Below are 25,841 nucleotides of genomic sequence, written 5' to 3' on the forward strand. Positions count from 1 at the left end.
TTAGCTATTCCATTGTGAGTCTGTGATTGGGTTTGCATGTTGGACCCCAGTTCTGTAGAGCAATAAAAGATCTCAGTGTCCCTGTATGCACTAGTCTCACCTGAATGAGGTTTAGGTTTCTTAGTTTCTTAAGTACCAGTCATTTTGGAAGAAACATTCAAAATTACCACATGGCTTGGAAGCAGTAGGGCTCGTTTGGTGGGTAGTAGGTAAGCATATTAGTCTTTAGGCTTTGGCAGAGAGGCTTTGTTTTAAATGTTGTTTTTGTTTTTAAATCAGGAGCCAATGAAGTCGAGAGCACCACAGCTACATTTGGAATACAGATTCTACAAGCAGCTAGGATCTGGAGGTAAAAAGCAGCGTCATGCATTTTGACTGTGATATTATCAAGGATGAATTTTTGATGAAAGCTTTCTGATTTAGGGGTATAAATCTACTTAGTAAAGTGCCCCTAGTTACTTAAAGCAGAAAAAAGCCCCATGAATCACTGGATTAATGTATAAATTTTCCTAGTATTGTAAGGCTTTTTTGTTTTACTCTTTAAACTGTGTCTATGAAATCCTAAGACTTATAAATAAGTCTTTTAAGCATCACAGATTTTGTGTGCATATGGGTATACCTTACACTAAGCAGCCTTAGACTATTCTCAGTGCGTTCTTTTTGAATAAACACTACAAATGACCAAACTGGTAGTCTGCTAATCACACATTTTTATTTAAAGTTGCTATGATATTTAAATAACTTCAGCCTCAGTTTTACTCTTCTCCCATTGATACAGTATATATTGCTTCTTAATAATTTCAAGCCTTTTAAATATTTTTTAAAAAAAGTTTAAATATAGATTGAGATTTGAATTTCTCATTTCTCTCCCCTTTCTGCCCACACACCCATAAGTACTCTTATGATGGTCCTCTCAGTGATCCAGTTGTTACCATTATTTGCTTTTATAGGTGAGCAATACTTCTCACATGTTTGTGCCTTTCGCAGAACTATAAGGTCAGTTAGCAAGATGTGAAGCTGTTTAAACTAGAAAACAACGTAGGATACTGTTTTCTTGAAAATGTTCCTTTAATTCCTATAATAGTTCTTCATAGGTCATGTAGTGAGTTTTTCCATTTTTTTTACTTGTTCTCCTCATGTATGGATGCATACATGCGTAGTAACAGCAACTGAGTACTAAAAAATGGTTTCAGAAACAACTGGTGAAAAGGGAGTAGTACTCTTTTCTTTCTCAATTTTGTAAGCAGAGCCATTATTTCCTATAAATAAAACATCTGTTTTTCATAAGAACTACTAATTCCAGTTTGTGCTACAGACTCAATCTTAGTGTGAAATAACCTGAAGTTTAAAGGATAAAATACCTGTAGCACCTTTAGAATCCCAGTTTATTTGGGGGTGGCATGGGGAGAAAGGAGAGTCATTAACATGTGAATGAATTGTTCTGGAAGTAAATTATGTTATTTTCCAGAAATATCTTCTGGAAAATAAGTAAAGAAAATGTTACTGGGCAACAGATTATCTGACTTTATGCTACCTTTTAACAGAGCATCTTAGTAGCCTTGCTGGAAGGAGCAGCATTTTGAAATTTTGTTGTCTTGGTATTCCCTTATCTCCACCCGTTATTTGTCTACTTGCTTATTCTTACAGTATCCCTTCTTCCTTTTCTAATGACCTTGTGACTTAAATTTTTTTTTAATTATTATTAATTTCTGTGACAAGTCTTGCAGTTCTGTACCATGAATGCCATGAAGATAGAAGACATGCATAAGTGAAAAAAAAATTTGCGGGATCTTTTATAGCTCTGTTCCCTGAAAGAACAAGATAAAAATAGACATGAAATATGATAGATGTCCATTTTTATACATAGCACTTGTGAACTGGGAATATTCCTTCTTTGTGTTTAATAAAAAGTACTTTTGACGTGCATGAAAAAGCATTAACATTTCAAAACTGTATTCCTTTAGAGAGAAACTGCTCGCGAAGGAGGCTTATAATCTGTAACTTTATTCTCAAATGTGCTTTTTACAGAACATGCTTGTGAATGTGTAGTAGCTTGTAGGTGTTTGTCAGGAAAAAAATGTGAAACATCGTTCTTAAACAGGAAGCATTTTATGTACTTTTTGGGTCTTTTTGAAACATTTTTAATTATATGGGGGAATGGATCTAGAACTTATTAAAAACAGTTCTTAAAGTAGCTTATTTTGGTCACATCATTATTTAGCTTTCACTTAAGGTTTATGTACCAACATCAATTTTTATTAAAATTATTGTCTCTTTTCTGCCATAATTTAGTCATTCAGTAACTTTGAGCATGCTCTTCTCATGAAGTTTGAGATCATTTAGTCAGAGTGCAGAAATTTCAAATGAATGAGCAACCTACAGATGGAATTTAAAGTATCTTTAATTCTAATAAAATTTTAGTTAAAGGTGTGTTTTCTTAATGTCAAAGTATGAATGGTAGCACAACCTGATAAATTACCATCAGTGCAGTACTAGAAATACAACTATAGCTGAATTCTTACCTGAAATTACACTGAGACTTTTGGAATGAATAGAAATCAGTTTTGTACTTTTTATTGAATTTTTGTAGTAATCTCTTACACTGTCAATCTTTCTTTTCATGGTAAGAAGATGAACTGTAGATGTATTTCGTATACTGTGGCCTGTAATTTAACTGCACCTGAATTTAGTGTGCTTTCCTACTAGGAGGGACTGAGACAGGGGGAAGAAATCGGTAACTTCTAGCTCAATCTGAGTATTGAGAAGTAAAGCTGAGAATTTTTTTAATGTGGGATTTTTGCAATTAAAAAGGTTATTGGTGAAAATGGTTAAAATGCTTTATTTCTTTGACAGGTACTTTCAGTATGGTTCAGTTCCCTTTTGCAGTAAGGAGTTTGTGCAGATTATGAAAGAAGTTATGTATTGTTACGTGTTGAAGAATGTAAAAACTATTCAACTCTGCTGTCCGATTTTTTTTTAATATCTCTTAATAAATCTGTGCTTCATTAATCATAATGGCTGGGAGTCTTTACAGGTGAATGAGGACCGTTTTGTATTTATCTGACAAGTGGAACAAAAGAATGGCAGGTGGCTCCTGCTGCTTAGGCTACTTCAGTAGCGCTTGTGTCTGCAATACTGCTGTTTTACTAAGTACAGACTTACTATAGTACCTGCATATAGCAACCAGGATTATCCATGGTTAGATTTTAGTTTTTCATTTGAGGTCATTTTTGAAAGAGAAATAAGTTCTGTTAATCTGTGGATTTTCCTACCTCTGAAACTGCTGTATTAATGTTTCAGAGAAGGCAGATGTTCAGTACTGTTAACAGTATCTTACTTTTCTTAACTCTGGTAACTTCTGTTCTGTTGGCTGAACTCTAGCTAACGCTTTTATTTTTAAAACTGGCAAACAGTTTTCTTAACAGGGTGACTGTTGGTCAGTATATGTGTAAGATACTTGTGTACTATGGAAAAAGGTATATTTTAAAAGGTTATAGCCAGTGGGAAATAGGTGCTAAGTATTGCATTCTGTACATGAGAATCTTTTGCAGGTTTGATAGTAACAGTCATACAGTAAATGTGCTCTACAATGCTATCTAAAAATCTTTTTTTTTTTTTTTTTTTTTTGAGGTCGTGAGTGCCTACCTTAGACACAACAGGTTCCTACTGCTTGGGCAGTGGTAATGAAGAAGTTACTGTTGGGTTAGTGGTTGAAGATTGCGGTGCTGGCATAATGTGGTTTTGGAAGATACAGAAACCTTACCAGATCTCTTTTTACATATTAGCTAGTAAACTTTGTTAGTGTAAGAAGTCTGAATATAACGTTGAGGCTGAAACTGGGGAAGTGCTAAGCATTTGTGTATGGTTATCAACTGCTGTTGTAGATGAGTTGAGTCTGCTTACCATTCTGGTAATCGAGTTCAGTAGAATATTTATTTTAGCATTTCAAGCACGTCAGCATTTTCCAGATTGATGTTTGTGTGTTGGTTTGGGAATGTAACAAAGTCAGTTTGAAATACTCTGAATTTCTGATTATTGTTTTTTGGTGCAGAGTGCCTTAGGTGTGAGATTGAATGCTTCTTTGTTATAAGGTACACTATACATAGTTTAATGTTGAATGGTAGGGTAGACATTGATAGTTTTTTTTTTTTTCCTTGTTTTCTGTGTTGAAAAGGTGTTTGATGGGCTGAAGGCCAAGAATGAAGTTCAGTACTTCAGTGTTCAGTGCCTTTCCCTGCAGGTAAAGACAAAAGTATTTATAGTAATGAAAATGTGGTTCCTCATCTAATTTCAGTTCAGACCAGCTTCAGTGTCTGTGTGTGTGAGATTTGAATGTTCAATAACACCTTTTCAAGTTTTTTTTTTACACAACTCTACTGAGGATATAGAGTGCATAAGGCAGATATTGGTACTGAAAGGGAGGCTATCAATTGTATTTCAGATTGTGATAGGTGATTTTTTTTTTAAAAATCTTTCACTGTGAACTGCTAAAAATACTACTTTTATTTGGGAGAAGGCAATGGGATTTAATGTGCTACTGAGATCATCTCTAGGCCATAGCCACCCTGCCTTCCACTGTGTTTCATCACAGCATATCAGCATTTGTACTTTGCTATAATTCTTCCCAGGAAAAAAATATCATTGCTTTATTATGATCTCTTAATTCCTTTCTTAATTGGTAGATTGTAATTTCTTTACTAGACTGACATTCTACCATATCAGTTGGTTGAAGTGGTAGAAGTAAATTGTAGCTAGATTGTGACAAGTGATCATTTTTGTTCATGGCTCTTATAGAAATGGTAAAATAATGTACCCTGTTCTCTGTTTTTAAAAATATTTTGGGTTTGGCATCTTGTATTTGCTGTTATTATAGGATAAACATTATGGAAGTTACTAGGGTTTGAATGAGTTTGAAAAGATGCAAACATATTAATTAAATGCTCCCATTATTGGAAGCAGTAATAGTTTACTGGAGCTTCAGATTTTAGAATATAAATTCATTTCTAAAACAAGTGCATTGTGTTTCTAAAAATTAGTAACAATGAAAGTAGAATACAGAATACCTAGCTGTTAACTACGGAGTTAGCAAGTAACTCAGTTTGGGATAGTCTTAGTTTTACATATGTAAATTATATCTTATGAGTTCGTGTGTGTGTGTGTCTGAGTTATCTCACTTCATAACCTGTCCATATACCTTTATACCTTGCTAACAGTCATTCAGTGTAAGTGCAAAGTGCAAAATTTCTCTTAGTAATGTTACATAAAATGTTGCTTTGAGCTACGTTCTTAGGTAGATAGTTGAAAATTTGCTCTTAAACTGAAAACTGATCCTTTTAAATTAGTTTTTTCATTTTTTTAGTAATGCTGTCATACTTTTGTTCTGCTTTGACTGTTTATTCTCCTACATAATAACCAAACAGTTGAAGTGGTTTTTAATCTCTGTTAATTAATAAAAGTACAGGGCAGGTGGACTTAGAAAATTGACCCTGCTTAAAAGTTTATTGTTAAAAGTAGTTCAACTGAATCAAATAATGAATCTCTTGACTAAACAGTGCATATGAACAGATACCTCTTAACCTGTGTGCTGATTGATGACTGCTATGGTTTTGTTGTGAGTTGTTTGGGGAAAAAAGTGAATTAGTTCTGAGTTCCATTGCTGCTGATACACTTAACAGGAACGTTGAACTGTTCAGTTATTGATATGATTACACAAATATTTATATCTAAGTGAATGAACAATGATGTTAATTACAACTTTATTTTTTTAAATGTAGTCCAACTAAAACTATAACAAATGTTGCTGTCAGTTTTTCTTGTTTTATGCCAGTCCTTTCTAGCATTTGGCTTGAGGAAATGTACAAAACTTTCTCAATTTATTTTTAAAGTAACTTCCCCCGCCCTGGAATAAGTGCAGGAGATCTGCTAAGAATGGCAGCAGCATAAATTTAAATGTGACTTATAAGGGCGCATCTTAATGTTCCTAAGAAGAAGCCTGGCAGCATACAAAAAATTGTATTGATTTTGGAATGTGACATCACACACAGATTTCTGAAATTAGTGTTTACTGTATAAAGTACAAGAGATAGCTGTAATTGTGAAAGGAGGCTTGATGGTATGGTTCACAGAACATTGTGAATGTTAGATAAATGGATGTTTGATTTAATAAGGCTTACAATAAAAATACATGTCTAATTCCATTTTAGTAAAAGATGTTTTATTAGCTACTTTTTAATGGAAAAAATCTTACTGTTATACTACTGTTATATTTGCAAACACTCATATTTTTAAGTAAGAAATGTAGTGCAAGTGTTGTGGTGCATGCCTACAGCACAGCATTTTAGCAGTGCTTAAGTCACATTTACAGAGCCTTGCTCCAAGTTTAGTTTTACAGAGCATGGCTGCATTTCCGGAGATTGTATGGTCTTGTGTACACCGCTTTGGTTTTGTGTGTGCTGCTTTTGGTTCAGGTCAAAAACCACAAATGGCAATATCCTGGATTTTGTAATTGCTTGCTTTCAGAGGATTCAGGCCAGATTCTGTAGTCTTTATTAGGGAATACTTGCATTTGTGGCAGGTTGTTGAACTGTATCCTTGACAGAGTACCAGTATGAATGTGCATTGGAATGTGGCTGTTAACTCCAAGTCTTTGATCTACTCAGTTTAGGGGATTTTGCTTGTGTCCAATGAATTGCCACATGTGAAAAATAAAACTAATAAAAGGCAGTGGGATATAGGAAGCTGAATACAGAACAACTTGTTCTGCAGGCACAGTCTTGTGTATTTTACTGACATTTATGGATCTGATTTAAAAGACAATCTAAGGAATAAGATATAACGCAGATGACATCAGTATGTGTGTTTCTTGACTGGCTTAGAGGAAACTCTGAAAGAAAGTGGCTATTATAAGAAACTGAGAAGCGCTAGAAAACTGCTTACTTGCTTAACTTTACAAATTTAGGCTGTATTTTATAGAGGTATTTTGCCAAGATATGGTTAAAAATTAAGTCAGTGGTAGATTGGGAACATAAGGTTAAGTGTAAGTGGCATTGCTGTTGACCTGTGTTACATATTTCTTTGACAGTCTCTGCTCGTTCATCAAGTTCATTTTTTTCTGAATGAGGACATACATGTGCAATAAATGAGGCTGCTGTGTAGTATCTATGTTAAAGCAAGTAGCTGGAATTTTTGCGTTAAGATATGGATCTGTGTTCATGCTAGTTATGGATATTGCATTAAATAATTGCTGCAAATGCAAGTAGACTCAGGCTTAAATCAAGTTTGATGCCAAAGTTCTTGAAAAAGATAGCAACCAGAGTAGATAATGGTCATGAATGAGAAATATTTTCTACTTTTTCTTTGTTTTAAAGATGTTTGATAGATGTAACTTTTTATGATGTTTCCCTTCTTCTAATGCTTTTATCTCATCATTGTTCTAGAGGAAGTGGGACCTGTCAGCTTTAAAAACTTTCTGGACATCATGTACCTGAACATGATGGACTAAAGTATTTGAGTGATAAACCAGTGTTGACAGGTGACAGAGATGGTACTATTCAATAACTCATCACTCAGTGCTAAGAAGCTGGGAACAGGAGAAAACAAAACAATACTTGTTTCCTTTTCTAGTCTCTGAATATAAAGCAAAGTATAAGCATGGCTAACTAATAGTAAAATACTGCAGGGATTGCAACGTGTACTGTTATGGAAAAAAATTACTAACTGGAGGGTATGTTCTCCTTATTTGATATTTTGATAATGCACAATTTTTTATCATGACTCGATAATACATACTGAATACTTAATGTAGTTTTCTTGATCTGATAAAACATGGTCGTCTTCTGTAGTTAGCTTTTCAATAAATTCTTCTTGAAAATCAGCTCAAACAAGGAGTAGGAGTGTCAACTATACTGTTTTCTTGTTTGCTTGTGCTAACATTAGTAGCATTACCTTCAACATTAGTAGCATTACCTTCAATGCGTGGTTTTTGTAGGAATCATTTGAAGCCACTTGTCTGTTTAGTGAGGTAGTTTAGTGAAAACTAGACAGTATAATTCATAAATCCACTTAACTGGGCACCTGTGCACTGCAGTAAGACAGAAGTGAGTGAATGAATGAGTACTGTGGTAGTCTTCTGTGTTCCTATTCTTTTGCCAAGATCTCCCCTGTGCGTACCGTTATGTGGCACAGCCATCTATCTGACTGAGTGAAGGCTCTGTTGTCAAGCCATAATTTAATATTAGCAAAGCTCAATTTCTTACTTACAGATAAAAATAAAGACTAAGTACTCAATATTTTTTTCGCCAGCACCCAAGTGGATAGTCTTGCATGTTTTTTGGGTGTGTGCACTCTGGTTTGGAGACCACTGGTGTATAGCAGCATCATGTTTTAGGTGGCTAATGAAAACTAAGTTTTCTGGAAAAGGAAACGGGAATCCAAGCAGTGAATTTCCAAGTCAAGACTTTTTTTTATGAGTAAAACGGGATTGAAAATCATTTTGGATTAAAATGGATTTACAATTCTAATGGGGCATTTTAGATGGCTTTAATAAAGTGTGTCCGTTCAAATTAGTGTTACACTTGTAAAAAAGTACAAATATCTAGGGATAAGCAAATACGAGTTGTATCTGAAAATAAAGATGCCGTAATCAGAATTGTAAAACTAGAAAGGAATTTGATGTTTTGTTGTCGAAGTAATTTACTGGGAATGTGTGGTATTTTTTTGGCCTCAGGTAAGTTTCTTCATTAGTGGAAGAACAGGAGGTTACTTTATAGTGACATTAGTGTGACAGGCATTGAATTCTGCCCATAATTTGGCAGGGTGTACTTTTAAAAAGCATTTTTGAGAACGGGGCAGAAGATCTGTCAAGATAATAGGAAGGGTTGAATAGTAATCAAAGTAATTATTGAACAAGTTACCTAATCACACTGACTTCTTTAATTCCACAGAAGACTGGGATGTGTCTTAGAAGTGCCTGGTACTTCCTTTTTATATTCTTACACCAAAGGGCTTCAGTGGCTGAAGCCAGACTAATTTCAAAATGGAAATAAAATACACACTCAATTGTTAATAAGTATTGGAATATCTTGTCAACAACAGGGTGAATTCTTCATTTCCTAGAAGTGAAAGTTTCTTAGAAAAACAAAGTTAACCAGTTTTTCTTAAAGATTTATAAAAGAGCTTAAATTTGTATCTCTTGTGGGGAAGAAACGTCAAATTCTCCTCAGTAACATTACTTTCTGACTTTTCTTGTGGCGGTATAGACACATGAAGAAATAATGCAAATAGCAGAATGATCTTAGGTTATTTTTTTTAAGCAAAAGCAGTAATACTATTTTGATTAAAAACCCCAAACCCCCAGTACTTCTAGTAGAACTGTTAATATGAAATGATTTAATAAACATTGGGAGTTCTAGATGTAATGCTTCATATCTGCATTGCAGAAGTTAGTAACACATGTTGGACGCAATTTTGTGGTATTCTGCAGTTTTTGTCTAATCAGAAAATCAAGTGTTGTAGGTAGAATAAGCATTATTCTTGCCACATAAAATAAAATAGATCACATTTGAAATGCTAAGTCCCTGCCCTGAATGTATACTTATCAGGAGCTGATGTGGTAGAATAAAATGTTGAAGTTTTTTTTTTTGACATCTTCTGTAAATGCACTTCTGAAATAGTCAGATTTGTTGGCAGAGCTGCCAGTGTCACAAATTCCTTTCTACAGATGTTTCCTCTTTGCTAGCATGTAGTGATGCAAATGACTTCTGTAAATCTGGACAAAGCCCAAGTGTCTTCTGGCTTCTGTATTTCTGAAGTGCATTTGCTATTTTAAAATGCTATAAAGAGACACAGAGCAGATGCAGTGGTAGCAGAGGTGACTAAATTGTCTTGCAATATTTTGGAGTTAATGTCTAAATGTGCAAATATAACAACAGAGATTCTTAGAATATGTCTCAGGCCATTACAAGGGGTGCTCTTTCTTCCAAGTCCTCATTGCTTTTTTTATCTGTCCAGGTGGTGTGTGTTTTTCTTGGGCTTTTTTTTGGACTTATATTTCTATATGTCTGTTGGACAACTTAATTTGCTGCTGAAGGTACCATCCACATTTCCCTATGCAATTCCACTATACCAAAAAGTGGAGGCAAAAACTTGAATTCTAGAGTTATGATATCCTTATGTGTACAAATTTTTTCTGAACCATTATCTGATAATTAGGGATATCTTTTTAAAATTAAAAACACTATCTTGTACCATGTTCTTTTGTAGTGTGGTGTGATCTGTGCTCCTTGATTAGTAGCAATGTGATGCTCTTGTGAAGTCTTTCTGAAATAGCTATGATTATGCATGTTAAGTATATTAGTATAAATATGGGCATGATTATATGTATTTAAAAAATATAGCTCTAGTCTTCAGAAAGTTGAACAGTTGAGCTAGATTTTTAGGAATTAGGTTACTCTCACTTGTAGGGAAAGAGATTAGTGAAAATGGTTTTAAAAGTGCTGAATTCATTTGTGTTTAGTTTTGCTAAAACAGTAAGTTTTTTCTTGTTTGTTTGTGGGGGTTTTATGTGTGTGTTTTTTTTTTTTCCCCGCCCAGAACCACAGTGAATACAGTTACAAATCTGTGCTCCGAGTGTAGGTAACACTGTAGTAAAGTATAAAAAACTTGAGACTTGATGTACCTCAAAAACCACTGAGTTAGGGAAGTTTTCATTTTTAAACTTAAATTTGTTCTACAGAGAAGGAAGGTGAAATATGGTGTTTCGTTAGGATATTCTGAAAATAGATGCTGTATTTCTGTGTAGTAAAGTATTGTAAAAATTGACACCATCAAAAAAGCTTGCATGAAAGGAAAACTGTTTTTAGTGTTGAGTACTTGGAGTAAGTAAGAAAAAAAGGATACATACTAAAAGCAAAAAAAAATATTCCAGAATAACTAGCCTCCTTAAGTGAACAGAATTTTTTCTGCTGAATGAGGAAGCGGTCCTGTGCATATGAAGAAGTGCAAGATCAATAGAGGCATTGATATGAAGTTGCTATTACTTAAATAATCACACAGTGCATGTGTACAAATAGGCAAGAGTAAAAATTACTTCCAGTATTGATATTTTAAGATTTCTGGTTTGCCTGGCTTCTGAAGGCAGGTGTTTATATAAAGCTGTAAAGTCAAGAGTTAATGTCTCATAGAACTTGAGGATTCATTAATCTCTTTGGATTTTTGAATGATTTCTATAGATAATAAGGTGGTTTTATTCCTGAATATAGGCTTGTCATAGTGTTAACTTAAAACTTTTAAAGTATTTTTAGAAAGAAGCTTATTTAAACCCCTCTTCATAACTTTAAAATACTGTTTCAATTTACTTTTACAAAACTGAACAGATAAGTTCTCATTTTCATTTTTTATAAAAAGCTTTAAATCTTTCATAAGTCAAGCGGGTAATATGCATCAAATATTTAATGAAACTTTTAGTACCATCAGTAGTCCTGTTGTCTTTTCATATGTAGTTTTTGTGAGAAATACATTTTTAACTTTAGATCACTTAAGATTAATGAACATACTAATAAAATTCCTACCCAATTTCATTTAACCCATTATTACTTTTATCTTCATTTTACAGATGGAATTCCTCAGGTTTACTATTTTGGCCCATGTGGCAAATACAATGCTATGGTGATAGAACTGCTTGGACCTAGTCTGGAAGATTTATTTGACTTGTGTGGTAGGATGTTTTCTCTTAAAACCGTTCTTATGATAGCCATACAGTTGGTAAGTAGAATAGATATTAATTTGAGTGTTCGTTAGAATAAATAGGTCACTTCTAATTGATTAAATACTTATTTTACTTAAGAGATTTGTGCTTCCCATGTTTTAAATTGGTGTTGGTGACTTCTGAAGAGCCTGTGATACTGTTTTAGCAGGAAGACTGTCTTATGTCACTTCCATTTTCTTCCAGTTTTTCAAGAATCATTGCATGAATATAGCTTCATTGTGTCTTATGAGTTCTCATAATCACAACCTGAAATAATTCTAGTTTGATGTAATTAAAAATAAAATCTTAATGAAATAAAATTAATTTAATCCATGAAAGCAGCTGGACGATGGGGCTCCTAAAGAGCATAAATATTCTTTCTGTGCATTTTTTGAAAGAGAGTAAGCAAACAAAAAAATCCCCCAAACCCTTCCAGAAATACTAAAATAGCACAGAACTATTCAGTGAAGGATTTTTCCTTCTTCTGAAGGTTTCCTGATTTGATTGCCAGCTGAGAGTGGGTGGAAGTGGAAAGAGAAAGACCAATAAGGCTTTGGATGCTTACCTTGATACAGTGGTTTAGTTTAGTCATTATGAAATACTAATGATACTGAACCTCCGCTTCCCTTAAGTAGTGATATTTTTACATGTGAAGAAAGGAAACTGTTTGAAACACGGCTGTAATTATTTAACAGGCCTGCAACTATAGATATATAGGCATATTCATCTTATTTACAGCCAAAATGAGAAAGTTAACTTAAAAAGAACACTCAAATCATTATAGATCCAAAGGTCATCTTTATTTAAATACTTGCTGTGTCTTTCTGAATGTATAAATTTTGATGAAGTGATCCAGCTTGAGTGGAGGTTATATGCATAGTGGTGATTTTTCAGTGCTTCTCTCATTTATACCTTTAATACTTACTAGATATACATGGAGCTTTGCTGATCACTGCTTGAAGACATAATTTCTGGTTATAGTTTTAATGCGCACAAAACATACTTGGTGCAAGATGCTCCTAAATAACTTTTGTTGTATACTAATACATGCCTAATGTCCAGGATGAGTTTCAATACACCGTGCAGTGTATCTGCTTAGAGGATGCATACAGTTTTCATTGACTTTTAACGGGGAGATAATTGTTAAGAGCAATAGCCCTTTGATGTTAAGGTCATAAGAGGGGTGATTTCCTCTAAATATAAAGTCAATGTAAGATATTTAGCATCTACCACAATTTAATATGGCAACCTGAAGCTTAAACTAAACTTTCTGTTGTTTTTTCTTTTATTAAAGATTTCTCGTATGGAATATGTCCATTCAAAGAACTTGATATACAGAGATGTAAAACCTGAGAACTTCTTAATAGGACGACCTGGAAACCAAACCCAGCAAATTATTCATATTATAGATTTTGGTTTGGCAAAGGAGTATATAGATCCAGAAACTAAGCAGCACATAGTTTATCGAGAACACAAGAGCCTTACAGGAACAGCTAGATACATGAGTATAAATACACATTTAGGAAAAGGTACGTGTGCTTTTTAAGTGCAGAGACAAGAATTCAACAGCTGTCATTTGTCAGAAATACTCTTGTTTTCAAGCTGTAATTTTTCTCAGTCTGTAGTCATGAAGAACTGCAAGTTTTTTGTACTATGCAAAATTATAGTTTGTCCTTATGGAAATACTGTTTATGGGAATAAATTCTCTTGAGTCTCTAGTCATCATGATTATGTCTCAGTGAATAATTATGTTATTTGTGTTAGACACTCATAAAAGACAGATAAGGTGTATCTTTTTGTATTGTAACATCTTCACATTGGGAGTATAACATGGTGAGGTGGCTGGGAGGTAGATACACATATTGAGTGAATAGATTGCAAAACAGGTTTTCAGTGCTATCCTTGACATTCTTTTTTTGATTGTCTTGAAATGCACCATATAATGGAGTAAAAGTAGCTTATATTTTATGCAGGTTTCTTTTTTTATAATGCTTCTACGGTTAATGAGGCTTTATCAGAGTAGTTAAAGGTTACGCTGGTGGTGTAAATATGAGTTAAGTGACAGGATATATATAGAGTGGTAAGCTAATGAATGAATAAATAAATATAGCTGGAACAAGTTGTGTGAGCACCCAAAGCAATTTTTGTTCCAGTTATATAGAGGCTTTCTAGTGCAAGCAGGTTTGACACCTTTGAATTGGTGTAAACCAGTTGTTTATCATTGCATGGTAATCACTAATTGGATTGCTCTTTGAATGGCTCATAAAAAAATGTTACACAATGCTTGTAGTTCAAAGGGCCTTCATGTTAGTATGGCAAATGAGAAACCATTCACATTTTCCAGAAAACATGAGAAAAAAATGTGAAGAAAACTTTCCCTACTTTCTCACCACATAAAGTTGTTACTGTTTTTGTAATTGCACTTGGAAGTTTGTCAGATGGATAAAAGGGGGTTTTATTAACTTTTTTATTTAACATTTATTAGAGGTAATTGAGTGAGCTTAAACAAATACTTTTTTCTTGTTATTGTTCTACAGTTGTGTAAAAATAGTAATCCTTTTTTCAGTTTTTTCCCCAACAGTATTGAAACTATGTGAGAGCTGGCCTACTGTAACACATTTTCTAATGTGTTTTCCGTGTTAGAAATGAAATACAGGATGCCAGCTTTATTTGAGCAGTTCTTTTAGTGTTCAAAAATGGAAGCAGTATCCTCTTGTTATAGCAGATCAGTATTTACTGGAATGTTATGGTATTTTCTAGTTATGGCCACAATGATGACAAATATGTCATGACTCCCACTCTTGTTGTCATTTATGTCAGTGGGTTTTGAAATGCTTGATAAGAAGCAGTGTCTTAAATAGAGCAATTTAATAGCATATTCTAGGTAAATAAATATAATTAAAGACCTCCTACCCAACTTACCCATCCAAAAATGCATTGTATATGAGGCTGGCCTTAATTCTGTATGCATTCACTTAGTAAAAGGATGCGTAAAAAGTAACTGAAGTATTCTAAGCTTGTCTTATTTGCTAGATTTATTATTCTTCACCAACTAAAGACAAACTGCATTGTTAAGCCATACCAGAGGCAAAGAGCTTTAGATTAAGCATTAGATTAAATGATTTTTTCATTTAAAGAACAATGGTGTAAACACTAGTATTTTCTGATAGTGTCGTGACTATTTAACACTGAGAACACTTTTAAAAACTCAGTAGCAGGGTCTGAGCTTTCTAAACATAACTTTTAAAACACAGGTTCCCCAAGTAAAGGAAGCATTCATTTTATGTTTCAGGCGTGGTATACCAAGTTGGTGTCAGCTTATGGTGGTACAACCAATTTTAAAATGAAATAAATATTTTTAGTCCTTACATAGGAGATTCCCCCACCTCCCCATCAGTTAAGAAGATAAACCAAAATGTAAAACTGGTAATTGTTTCTTGACCTCTGTTATGGTTACTTTAGTGTGTGTGCTAAAAAAGATCAGTTCTGGGGATAACCTGCTGAGTGGGGATCTAGTTCTTATTAAAATCAACCTACTTGAGTTGATAAATTTGTCTATAGTTTGTGAACTGAATAACAGGCATTAGTTGCTTATTTAGCTGCTTCAGGTGACCTCCTTGAGAGAGAGTGGAGACTGTATGCCCTAAAACTTTATTGTGTATTTGTCATTTTACGACTGTATTACCTTTTAGGCAGCAGATCCTCTCAACCTCATTAAATTGTAATGCACTAGGATCAGCATACATCAGCAGCCTTCCTCCAGCTGATGTGTGAAATCCCTTTGTATTCCAGCTAGTCCATTACTGCTTTGGGGTTTTTTTTACCAGTTTTCAGAGGTCCTTATTTTAATCATAGAAATATAACCTTTGGGTTTCCTGTTTCTCAGGCTTATTTTGAAGAATTCCATCCATAGGAAGAGACAATTGGCTACTATTTTTCAGTAATTACTCCAAAGTGATCAGTGAAGAACTCAAATGGATTCTAAATAACTATCCCCTTCCCCAGAAATTAAAATGAAAGAATCCTTTCCCAAAGGAGATTCTTGAGAGTACTGTAAATTTAAATAGTATATCCTAGAATTAGTTTCCACAGAACTATCCTGTAGAAATAACTGTCCAATCTCTTAAAAAAAAAACAAACAACTTTTAATTAGAAACCATTTCATGGTAAAGATTGAAAGTTTCTCTTTTCGTAGAAAGGACTCGGTGAAGGAGCAACTGCCTCAAGAAGGTTGTGTTTTTTTTAAAAGGTTGATTTTTCATCAGCATAACCTGTAGAAGTTAATGCAGAAGAGAGGAATTATTTTCCCTTAGCAAAGACCAAATAGAACTTACAATACATTTTTGTGGGTCATACCTTAGTGTTGCTCGTAGATGGGCCATCTGTTGTGCACTTGTGACATTTTTGTATGCCTTGCCACCATCTTACCGCTGATCTGTCTTGCATAAGTGTAAAAACACGCTGCATTGCACAAAATGTTTGTCATGAAGTACTCGTCTCCATGTCCACCCTATCTCATAAAGAGCACAGGATTTCTGCTGGCAACTGGAGTCAACATTTCTTTCACATACTGAAACCTGTCAGGCACAGAACTCTGCTGCTTATTCTTGCTTTCTTCTTAACCTGTATGGTTGCATCAGGATAGCATATGGTCAGCACATGGGATGTTGCAGGGTTCCAGAGAAATTCAAATAAGGCAAGTTTGTCTGGAGGGCACCCACTGAGAAAAGTGACAGCAGTGGACAACAAGAGCAGAGGAGTGGAGCCAAACAAGAAGTGTTGGCAAGGGAATTGGAAACATGGAAATAAGTGAAGGAGAAATGACTGTGAAAGAGCCTGGTACGGCTGGCAGATGTGTATTGAAGGGTCTAGATGTAGCCCATGCTCTGAATTACCAAACACTTTTTCTTACTCATTTACTAATATCTGTTTTGCTCAGTGTTCGAATGCAAAAACTGGCTTACAAACCAAAGTAAATTCTTGGTTTTTTATAAAGATTAATAATTGGTTTTCAGGTGCAGTATTTGTGTCAGTATTTTGTATCAATCAGATCAAAGCCAGGTTGGCTTTGTGAACTTTCCTGTGTTCAAAAATCTAATAAACATTTTTTCATTAACTTTTCTGCTCCTTTTCTCTTGCTATCAAAGCACAATGATTTTGTCGTTGTGAAAATACTGAGTAGAACTAATGTTAATATTTCATTTTCTGCCTTGTTTTAGGGGGGAAATCTAAGTTAGAGGTAAATACTGCCTGTTGCTACAAGACATAATACACTCTGTAACACTGTTTCAAGAGCATTACAGAATGAAGTCAAGTGTAAAAATCTGTTTTCTACTAATTTGAAGACTTAAAATTCTCTATGGCATTCAGTTTTGCTATGAATAATGATTTTTTTCCTATAAATATGGAAGATACTTTGAAAACTTTGAATCACTGCAGTTTGCTTTTTTTGCCTTTTTCTTCAACCTTCTGTGAACTCTCTGGAGGACTGCCACTGCTCTAATGCAGATGAAAAATTGTAGCTGTGGCATATGTTGACTTGTCTAACTTGGCTTTTCAGTCAGCTAGACTTGAGAGCAGGCTATATGTACATGATAAAGACTTCTGAGCCTTCCTCAGTCCACCTTTGGCTTACTCAGATTCCATAAGGGGTCCCTGAGAAACATACAATCTTTTCCATGATTTTATAGAGAGAAAATGAGTTCAACTAAAACTAAAGCTTTCTTAAGTTGTTTCAAGTTCATAACTAGTGGATCAAAATTTGGAATTACAATGCAGTTCTGTATGTAAAAGGTCACAATGTGTTTTAAAATAAGAACAATTTCTTACGGTGAGATAACTTGTTTAATGTATTGTTTAGATGAGTATGCCTGCAGCTGCATCTGCTGTTTTAACTGTGCTCATGATGGAGCCTGTAGTATGCAAGGAGCCCCCCACATGCTCAGTTTGGTTTCAAGTACTTTATACCTCCCAATTATTTTTATATAAACTGGGAACTAACCTGTTAAGTACAACATAAAATTAGATTGAATATTCTAATAAAATTTGATTATTTTTTTTTTCAGAGCAAAGTAGAAGAGATGATTTGGAAGCTTTAGGTCATATGTTTATGTATTTTCTCAGAGGAAGCCTTCCATGGCAAGGTTTAAAGGTAGTCGGTTTTGGTATCTTCCTCTATCCTATTTTCAGATCTTCAGCTGTTCTTGCTATGATCTTGTTGCTTTTGAATGTTTGTATGCAAGCCGTATGACTTCAGAAGCTTGTTTTGTTCTTGTATCCTAGGCTGACACATTAAAAGAACGTTACCAGAAAATTGGAGACACAAAACGAGCAACCCCTATAGAAGTATTATGTGAAAACTTCCCAGGTAATGTCTATGGTTAATAAAAACATTGTGTATTGATTTAGAAAACAAAACTGGCATAGATAATTGTTTAATACCTGGTTTTGAAAATAAATAATGCTTCCAAATGCCTGTGTTATGCACTATGGCAATAGATTCAAGAATTATCCTTTGAAGCAGCAGTAAGCTAACGCTGGTGTTCTTCAAAGAGATTTTTCTAAAGTAAACATACAAAAGAATGCTATGATAACATATTCTTATGGTGATCAACTAGTCTACACTTGTGTCTTGATATATAAAACCTGCAAGCCTTTTCAGCTCAAATCTGAGATCATGTGTCTGTTTTAAAACAAGCTGCGTTAGGAACATCTTGAAAGAATAAGTAATTTGCAAGTTGTTTTAGGTGTCCTTTTTAGTTCTTAAGTTCATGAAGAATCAATGACAAATTGGAAAATTGGAGAGAAGCATACAGGACACTTTTTAAAAGTTGGACTAATCGGCTTGGAACAGGGGATGCACACATCACATGGACACGATTTTGCCAAAATAAAAATAAACAATTCGAAAATCACAATGTCATTGATAGGCAGAATGGATTTGCTTGGAATACCTGATGACAAACTGATTTGTTCTCCTCTTGTGAAAGGAAATCCTGTCCACAGCAGGCCTTGTGGACAGGAGGCAGGTTATCTTAGTACTTCTGCTTTTGATGCTCTTCCTAAAAATTCTTACAAGTAATCTTAAAAGCGTAATCAAGAGGAGTGTAAAACAATTTGAAGAACGTTGTTGCCAAATTTTAAACATGAAATGGTATTCCACAGAGAGCTATGCTGGAGCTGTTCAGTATTTTTGGGTGCCTTTATATAATTGAGACTTTTTATTGACCTTGCAAATGCTAGATATGAAATTTAGGCTTGACAGTGGGGTTAGGATGAAAGGATCCTGATGGATTAAAAACACCACCTTAAAAATATAAGGTACAGTTCAGTAAATCATATTCAAGGTAGCATATGAAGATAGGATCAAACCCAAGTTAAGAATTACTGGGTATGGAAAGATTTCTTCAGGTAATTTCTCAATCACAAAGTAAATGCAAGTGAACAGTGTCATGCTGCTGTATTTGAAAAGATAAACAAGAAACCACTAGGCTAAATTGGACTGTATAAACAAGATACAGCCTGAAAGATACAAGAATTGCCTCTTCCACTTTACTTGATTCTGTAAAGCCTCAAGTGAAGCAGTATGTTCAGTTTTGGGGACTGTACTTGAAGAAAATGTATCCTGGTTTAAGGGTACCACATAAAGAAGTGGGAGTGCTTATGTGCCATATTTGCTAGACCTGTCACCGAAGAATGAAGGGTTGAAGATTGGTTTAGTCAAGACTGTGAGGGAAGGAAGTTCTCCTGTACTTTTTGACTGCCACAAATAAGAAAGGAATTTGCTACATTCACAGCACCTAGGGCAAATTAATGGGTGTAATCCAAACCAATTTGGTCTAGACTTGAATTCCTGTGTTTCAGATGATAAAGTGAAGAGCATGAAAGGGTTGCCATTGCCAGGGAGACTGTGGAGCTTCTTTCACTGGAGTTGTGTGAAAACAAACCAGACAGACAAGGCTGTGACTGATTTGCTATGGCATGGCATGGTGTACTAGATGGCTTTTTGAAGTTCTTTCAAATGTTGTAAAACTAGTCTGTTAACAATTCTTTTTTACATCTTTCATTTCACTTTTTTCTATGCATTTTAAAAAAAATGGAATCAAGTGAAATTGACTTTTGTTACAGAACTTAGTGCAAATGTCTGAACATATGTTTGGTGAATTGGCAAAAGTTTAAATGTGGGAGGATAAATGTTCTGGAATATAAGTCTTCTGCATCTAGTAGTGCATGCATGTCTCGCATTTTGTTTTTTATGTAGCTGCTGGAATCCTTTAGGTATCTTTAAGGTGTATATGGTGCAATTCCTGGAAATAATTATGCTATGAGTAACTCCATATATCTAGTGAACTCTTTCCACAAAATTTAATCAAGTATAAGCTTGTTGACAGGATTGGATCTGAAAATGGAAACAGGGAAAAGGCATTTCACCTTGGAGAATACTAAAACTTCTTCGGCAGTACATATGTATATTTTCATAATAAATATATTCTGATATGCGGAAGTTTTTGCATGTCACACATCCAAGGATTTCCTATCTATCCCTGTCCCTGAAGACATTGAATCGTATAAATACATCCACCCTGAATTCAATTCTTTTAAGTTAGCCTGCGGGCTGAGCTAGCTGACTGATCTTCCATTAAGACAAGAGAACTCTATTGTATCAGTGAAAGGTCCTTGGGTCTTTCACATGTGAAACCACTTCTCTCTTTTCATCCTCTATTTTGTGGAATTGTACTGTCTTGTGAGTGTGCAACACTATTGCTGTTTCAAGCCTTGTATAAGATATGAGCGGGGATTTAAACTCTGGAGTTTCTGCTTCAAATGCATAATAGGGTGATGTTTGATTTTTTGGAGTCAGCCAGTTGTAACAGATTCAGCTGCGTTAATGTCTCAGTTGCAGTTTTCATATCTCTAAAGACATGCCTTGAATGCTGTGATTTCAATTTTACATTGGGAAAGCCTGGATAAAGAGGTCCCTAGCAATATGTCAACATTTCTTTTCATCTTCTTCAAATATTGATTTCCTGGCTAGTATTTCTGAAGGGTCTTGCTCGTCTGCTGAGCTGGACCGTAGGTGCCAAGGAATTTCTCCTACCCACTGCTCCATCTGCTCATGCCTAGAACATAGGGCTTAATACTCTGTTTTTGTCAGAACTGAGTAATTTGGGATGTCTCGACACCGTTGTCCTGTGTTGCATTCTTGACAGCACCAACATGATGCCGCTTCACAACTTTTTCTTACCTGCCTTCAAACCTTCACTTCTTTCTACCCCACTATCTCTGAAAGAATTGAAATCAGCATAGCTCAGTCTTAGCACTGCCTCTGCACTTCTTATCCATTCTCTGTCAGAAGACAGGCTTCTTACAGCACCTTGTTTGTACAATAAAATGTCAGCTTCTTCAGATTTATTGGAATGTGGTGTGTGGGTCAGGGTGAATGTGCAGTGATACTGTTGTGCTGCTTCTGACATACATACCTCTTCATAGGATCAGTGGCTGCTGGTGGCATCCGCTTGTAACATTATTTGTCCTCTGCCTTTCTGGTCATATAGAGGTGCCTCCTCTTGTACTTTGGGACCATGTGAGCAGCCTTTTTGGCTTGAGAGTGAGAAGTCATTGATTTTCTCAGAATGGCTTGTCAGAGGGTTCTTTATCACTCTTTTGAGAGCTACAAATATTCCTAAACAAGTTAGATTTTAAGAGCTTTATCCACCTGGAACTTGTGTCCCTGGACTCAGGCCAGGTGCTTCGCCTGATCCATATCTGATTGTGAGAAACTGTTGTAGTACTGTATTCCAAACCATTGCAGTGTGACTTTTTCCCCCTTTTTTTTCCTATAACAGCAAGGTGTTGAATGGATGCAGTCTGAATGAACCAAAATTTCAGTATAGGTACGTTGTACTCTTCACTTTTTCAGTACTTTAGTTCTTTCTTCTAATACGTGCTGGAGTGGATGGACCTGTAGACTTGGTCTTTCACAGAAGCTTGGTAACATATCTCTTCTCACCATCTGATGTTTTCTTAGACTGTGTGTCTGCATACCCCTCATTCCACTGATCCCTGAAGGAGTTACTGCAAATGTAAGTTCCATGTCTGAGCAGTTTCTCAGTGGGATTTGAAGCTTGTGCTTCAGATGTTCATGGGTCCTTCCTTTCAGCCCTTGGATTCTTGTTGTCGTCTGTCCTTAAGGATGCTTGCTCTTTACATACTGTCTTAGAAGCCTTTAATGGCTTAAACCCATTATCAAGAATGGGAATTTTGTGTGTTCTACTCACCTGCCGAGAGGTTTGTGCTGGAATTCTAGAAGGTTCTGGCTGCCAGTGCGCAGTCTGTACTTTGTACCCCTTAACAACTAGGAAAGCTCTTTCCTTTTATCTTTGCAGGTCCAGGCCCTTTCAGATATCTCCCTGGTTGTTTCCACTACTGGGAGAATCTTATAATTTCCATGTAACACCTACACAAATGAATCTCCATTTGTATGCTGACATGGTATTTAAACAGCGATATTAAACTGACACTGGTCAGAAGTCATTCTACAAGAGCTCAGGTAACCTTAGTACTTCTCTGCAGTGTTTCTGTTCAGGATATTTGCCACTTCTGCTCACCACCTTCACATAACATGATGCCTGAAGCAGTCAGCACTGCTGCAGCCTTCCACAGTCATACTAGAGCTATAGCTCAACAGAGCCTATACTGAGTGGTTTTTGCCAGGACAATTGGAGTCGCTCGCTTCAGAACGTACCTGTAGATCCTGTCTTAAAGAAGGGAAGGTTACATTCCAGTAACAGATGTTCTTTGAGATGTAGTCCACCCTATACATTCATATACCCTCTTCTTTACCTTTTCTAAGGCTTGTCTTTGTACAATTGCTTGAAAAAAAAATACTGAAAAGTAGAGGCATTTCTCTCCCCATTTTTTTGGCACCTTTTGCATCAGGATTGGAAAATGTACAGAAGATCTTTACAGGTAGTGCAAAGGGAAAATTGGGGTGGTGGGGTCACTTAGTAGGATACATTTACAATATGACAATATGTCTTGAAGAATGTTCTTAATCTTAAGTCACTTTTCTTCCTTGTAATTCATAGATTTCATGGTGAACAATTGTTCAGGTCTTAGGGTGAGACGTAGAAGTTGCTTTAAAATGCAATACTAAGTACTGGTTTTTGAGTGCCGTTAAAACAACTGTAGGCAACTGTATATGTTTCTTATTTTATATAGAGGAAATGGCTACATACCTACATTATGTAAGGAGGCTAGATTTTTTTGAAGAGCCAGACTATGACTACTTAAGGAAGCTCTTCACAGACTTACTTGATCGGAAAGGCTATATGTTTGATTATGAATATGACTGGATTGGCAAACAGTTGGTGAGTACAATTAAGCTAATAGTCACGTACTGGATTTTTTATGTGACCAATGTTTTGAACCATTGTTAGTCTTGAGTTTCAGCACACATACGCATCTCATGGCTGCTTTAGTTGTGAACAGCTGCTACTACAAAATTGTTTTCAGACGTGTTTTTAAGCATTAACTTTTGGCTTGAGATGTTTCATATTGAGTTCCTTTCCAAATGTGTACTGTTAATATTAAAGTGTATCTCCATTCAATCTAAAAACCAGACTGGGTTTTGAGCTGAAGGAGTTTAAAGCTTTATAGGTGCCTGTCATTATTGCATGTATTTTCTTGCTTTGGAGACTTTCTTGCTCCCAGTATTCTCAGAATACATAGACAGTTACTTCACTGCATTGGAGTTATACATACTCCAGATATTTATCAGTTTATGATGAAGAAACTGTCTATATGCATTGTTTTAATGAAATATGATGTAGATTATCAGTTTCCATCATGGTGCATCTAGAGTCACATACAATACTGTGTTAATATTCTTTAAAGACAGGGTAAAAGGTGATTTTTTTATTATTTTTTTTTTCCAGCACCTCGAATTTTTTTTGTGCTTTTTTTAACAAGTAGAGAAGGGATTGTGTGTGTGAGTTTGGCAATTTTGAATTGATACATTTTACTATGAAGTTCCTTGTGTGACTGCCTAAAAGAATCAAAGTATTTTAGTGCTAAATCTTTTTTTACTTTTTAGCATTAAACACTACTTTAAGCCTGTCTTCAGGCTTTCATCAGAATGTCCTAATTGTTAATATCCTAATATCAGCCTAAAGTCTTTCAGAAAATTAATGTCCTGATAATATTCAGAATTGCGGCTTCATAGTATTGTGTAAGTCTTGTTTTACCTTTTCCACTATGGTATTAATAAATATCTAGTGAAGCTTTTGCTTTAACTTTATACTTTCGTCAGATTTTAAGATTAATTTCTATTACGAACCAATAACTTTTGGTAAGACTTAGAAATTTATTTTTTTTACCAGTTGCTACATATTATTTATATTTCTAGCCTACTCCAGTGGGTTCAATACATTCAGACCCTGCACTATCTTCAAACAGAGAATCATATCAGCACAGACATAAAATGCAGCAATCCAAAAATCAGGTAAACTGCTCACGTTAGATTATCAGCATTACTTTATCTTTTGTCTAATGATTTATGCATGTTGTTTCTTTTATTAGAACTCCAAAATAAAATTGACTCCAGGTTTTCGTTGGTTTTCCTTTGATTTAAGCAGATCCTTGTTAATGTATTTCTGTATCTGTAGACTTTAAAATGTCCTAAAAAGTTACTTGTTTGACACTGTGATACAGTATAGCTTACATCAGTAGCGAATTTTCTCTGTGCTGATACTTCTTTAAATTTTAATCAGTCTCTTTCCTGTATGCTCTATCATACATTCTTTTGAGGTTCTAATGCAGGTATAACACATTCATTTTTGTTTTTAAACCAGGATAATGACCAAGGTTAGGAATTTAGATCTATATCTGTTTGCCTAAGCTAACTTACAGGGTTGTGTTGGTGGACTTTGTTTCTTATTAGGAATTTTGAGTTTTAGCTGCTTGCATCTCTATGCAAATGTATGTGTAGGCATATGTAAGCATGCAGATAATGTTGATCTGTAATCTATATAGGACTTGAGGATACAGTGCTTCTGTGTTTTTAAAAAATCCTATATAATTAAAGCACAAATTGTTCTGGTTTTGTTTTTTTTTTTTGTAATTTTAATGTGTTCTTTTGCATGTATTCCTAATGCACACAAAAAACCAGTCAACAGACCATAGGGCAGCCTGGGACTCGCAGCAAGCCAATCCACATCATTTGAGGGCTCACCTAGGAGCTAATAGACATGGTGGCTCGGTACAGGTATTTTCTGCTGCTTTGCATGACTTAATCATTTTGCATTACATAATACTAATTTCCTGTAGTGCATGCCATGATTCCTGTTTTGATATTAATCTTTCCAGTAATGTTCATAGTGTTCCTTTTATTCCCTACTTCACCATTGCTAAACTGAAATTAAAACAGATGCAGAAGACTGGATCTTTTTGTATATGGAACTTCTGCTATATGTTTCTTGGAAAAAAGCCTAGAACAATGGAGAACTCCCTCTTTTTGAGGGAATATACACTTATATCAGTGCAAAACAACTGAAGTTTAGGCTGTGTGTTGTGAGTGACTAAAACACTATTTACTGAATTCAGGGTTGTTAAAGTCAGGGGGTTTGTTCCTTAATGAAACTTCAAATGGAAGTGTTAAGTAGTAATTTTCGCTTAAACTTCAATATTTTTTTGCGAACAGTAGTTGACTAGAAGAGTGTTTCTGAGGTCAGTACTTCACACTGGTCAGTGGAATAATGCCCGTCTCTTGTGCTCCTTTACATGAGCCTGTTAGTTCTTTTTTTAAAGGTAAGTATTTTGCTGTGTTGCAAGTGTATTAATTCTTGGTTCTTCATCTTACTGAGGCTGTTCCTAGAGTTTTCAGCGGTAGTAGACTAGAGTGAAAGCCAAGGCATTTGTGATTCTGAAGAAGCATGACTGCTGTTTTTCAGACTAACAATAAATACCCTTTGGTTCACTTATGCTTTCAGAGGTTGCCACTCTTTCCAGAAATATGAACTGTGTTTTCATCCCATCTAAACTAAGCCATGCAACAGGGAGTTATGCAACAGGATTGTATTTGGTAGTGCATTTGTATGTA

General features: G+C 35.1%; 1 protein-coding gene across 12 annotated transcripts in view; it reads left to right on the forward strand.

The window, feature by feature from the left end:
* Positions 1–25,841, forward strand: part of CSNK1G3 (casein kinase 1 gamma 3) — a 70,477-nt gene that overhangs the window by 34,983 nt on the left and 9,653 nt on the right. For 9 of the 12 annotated variants that reach the window (XM_037373346.1, XM_037373344.1, XM_037373347.1 and 6 more), the window contains 8 exons: positions 280–349; positions 11,612–11,760; positions 13,038–13,272; positions 17,809–17,894; positions 18,026–18,110; positions 22,964–23,112; positions 24,150–24,245; positions 24,912–25,007. In XM_037373346.1, the coding sequence (XP_037229243.1) occupies positions 280–349; positions 11,612–11,760; positions 13,038–13,272; positions 17,809–17,894; positions 18,026–18,110; positions 22,964–23,112; positions 24,150–24,245; positions 24,912–25,007 (966 nt within the window). Of the gene's footprint in view, positions 1–279; positions 350–11,611; positions 11,761–13,037; positions 13,273–17,808; positions 17,895–18,025; positions 18,111–22,963; positions 23,113–24,123; positions 24,246–24,911; positions 25,008–25,841 lie in introns of all 12 variants that reach the window. The other 3 variants (XM_037373352.1, XM_037373349.1, XM_037373351.1) reach the window with 3 other exon arrangements.

The sequence above is a fragment of the Falco rusticolus genome, chromosome Z, assembly GCF_015220075.1.
Source record: "Falco rusticolus isolate bFalRus1 chromosome Z, bFalRus1.pri, whole genome shotgun sequence".
NCBI classification, from domain to species: Eukaryota; Metazoa; Chordata; class Aves; order Falconiformes; family Falconidae; genus Falco; species Falco rusticolus.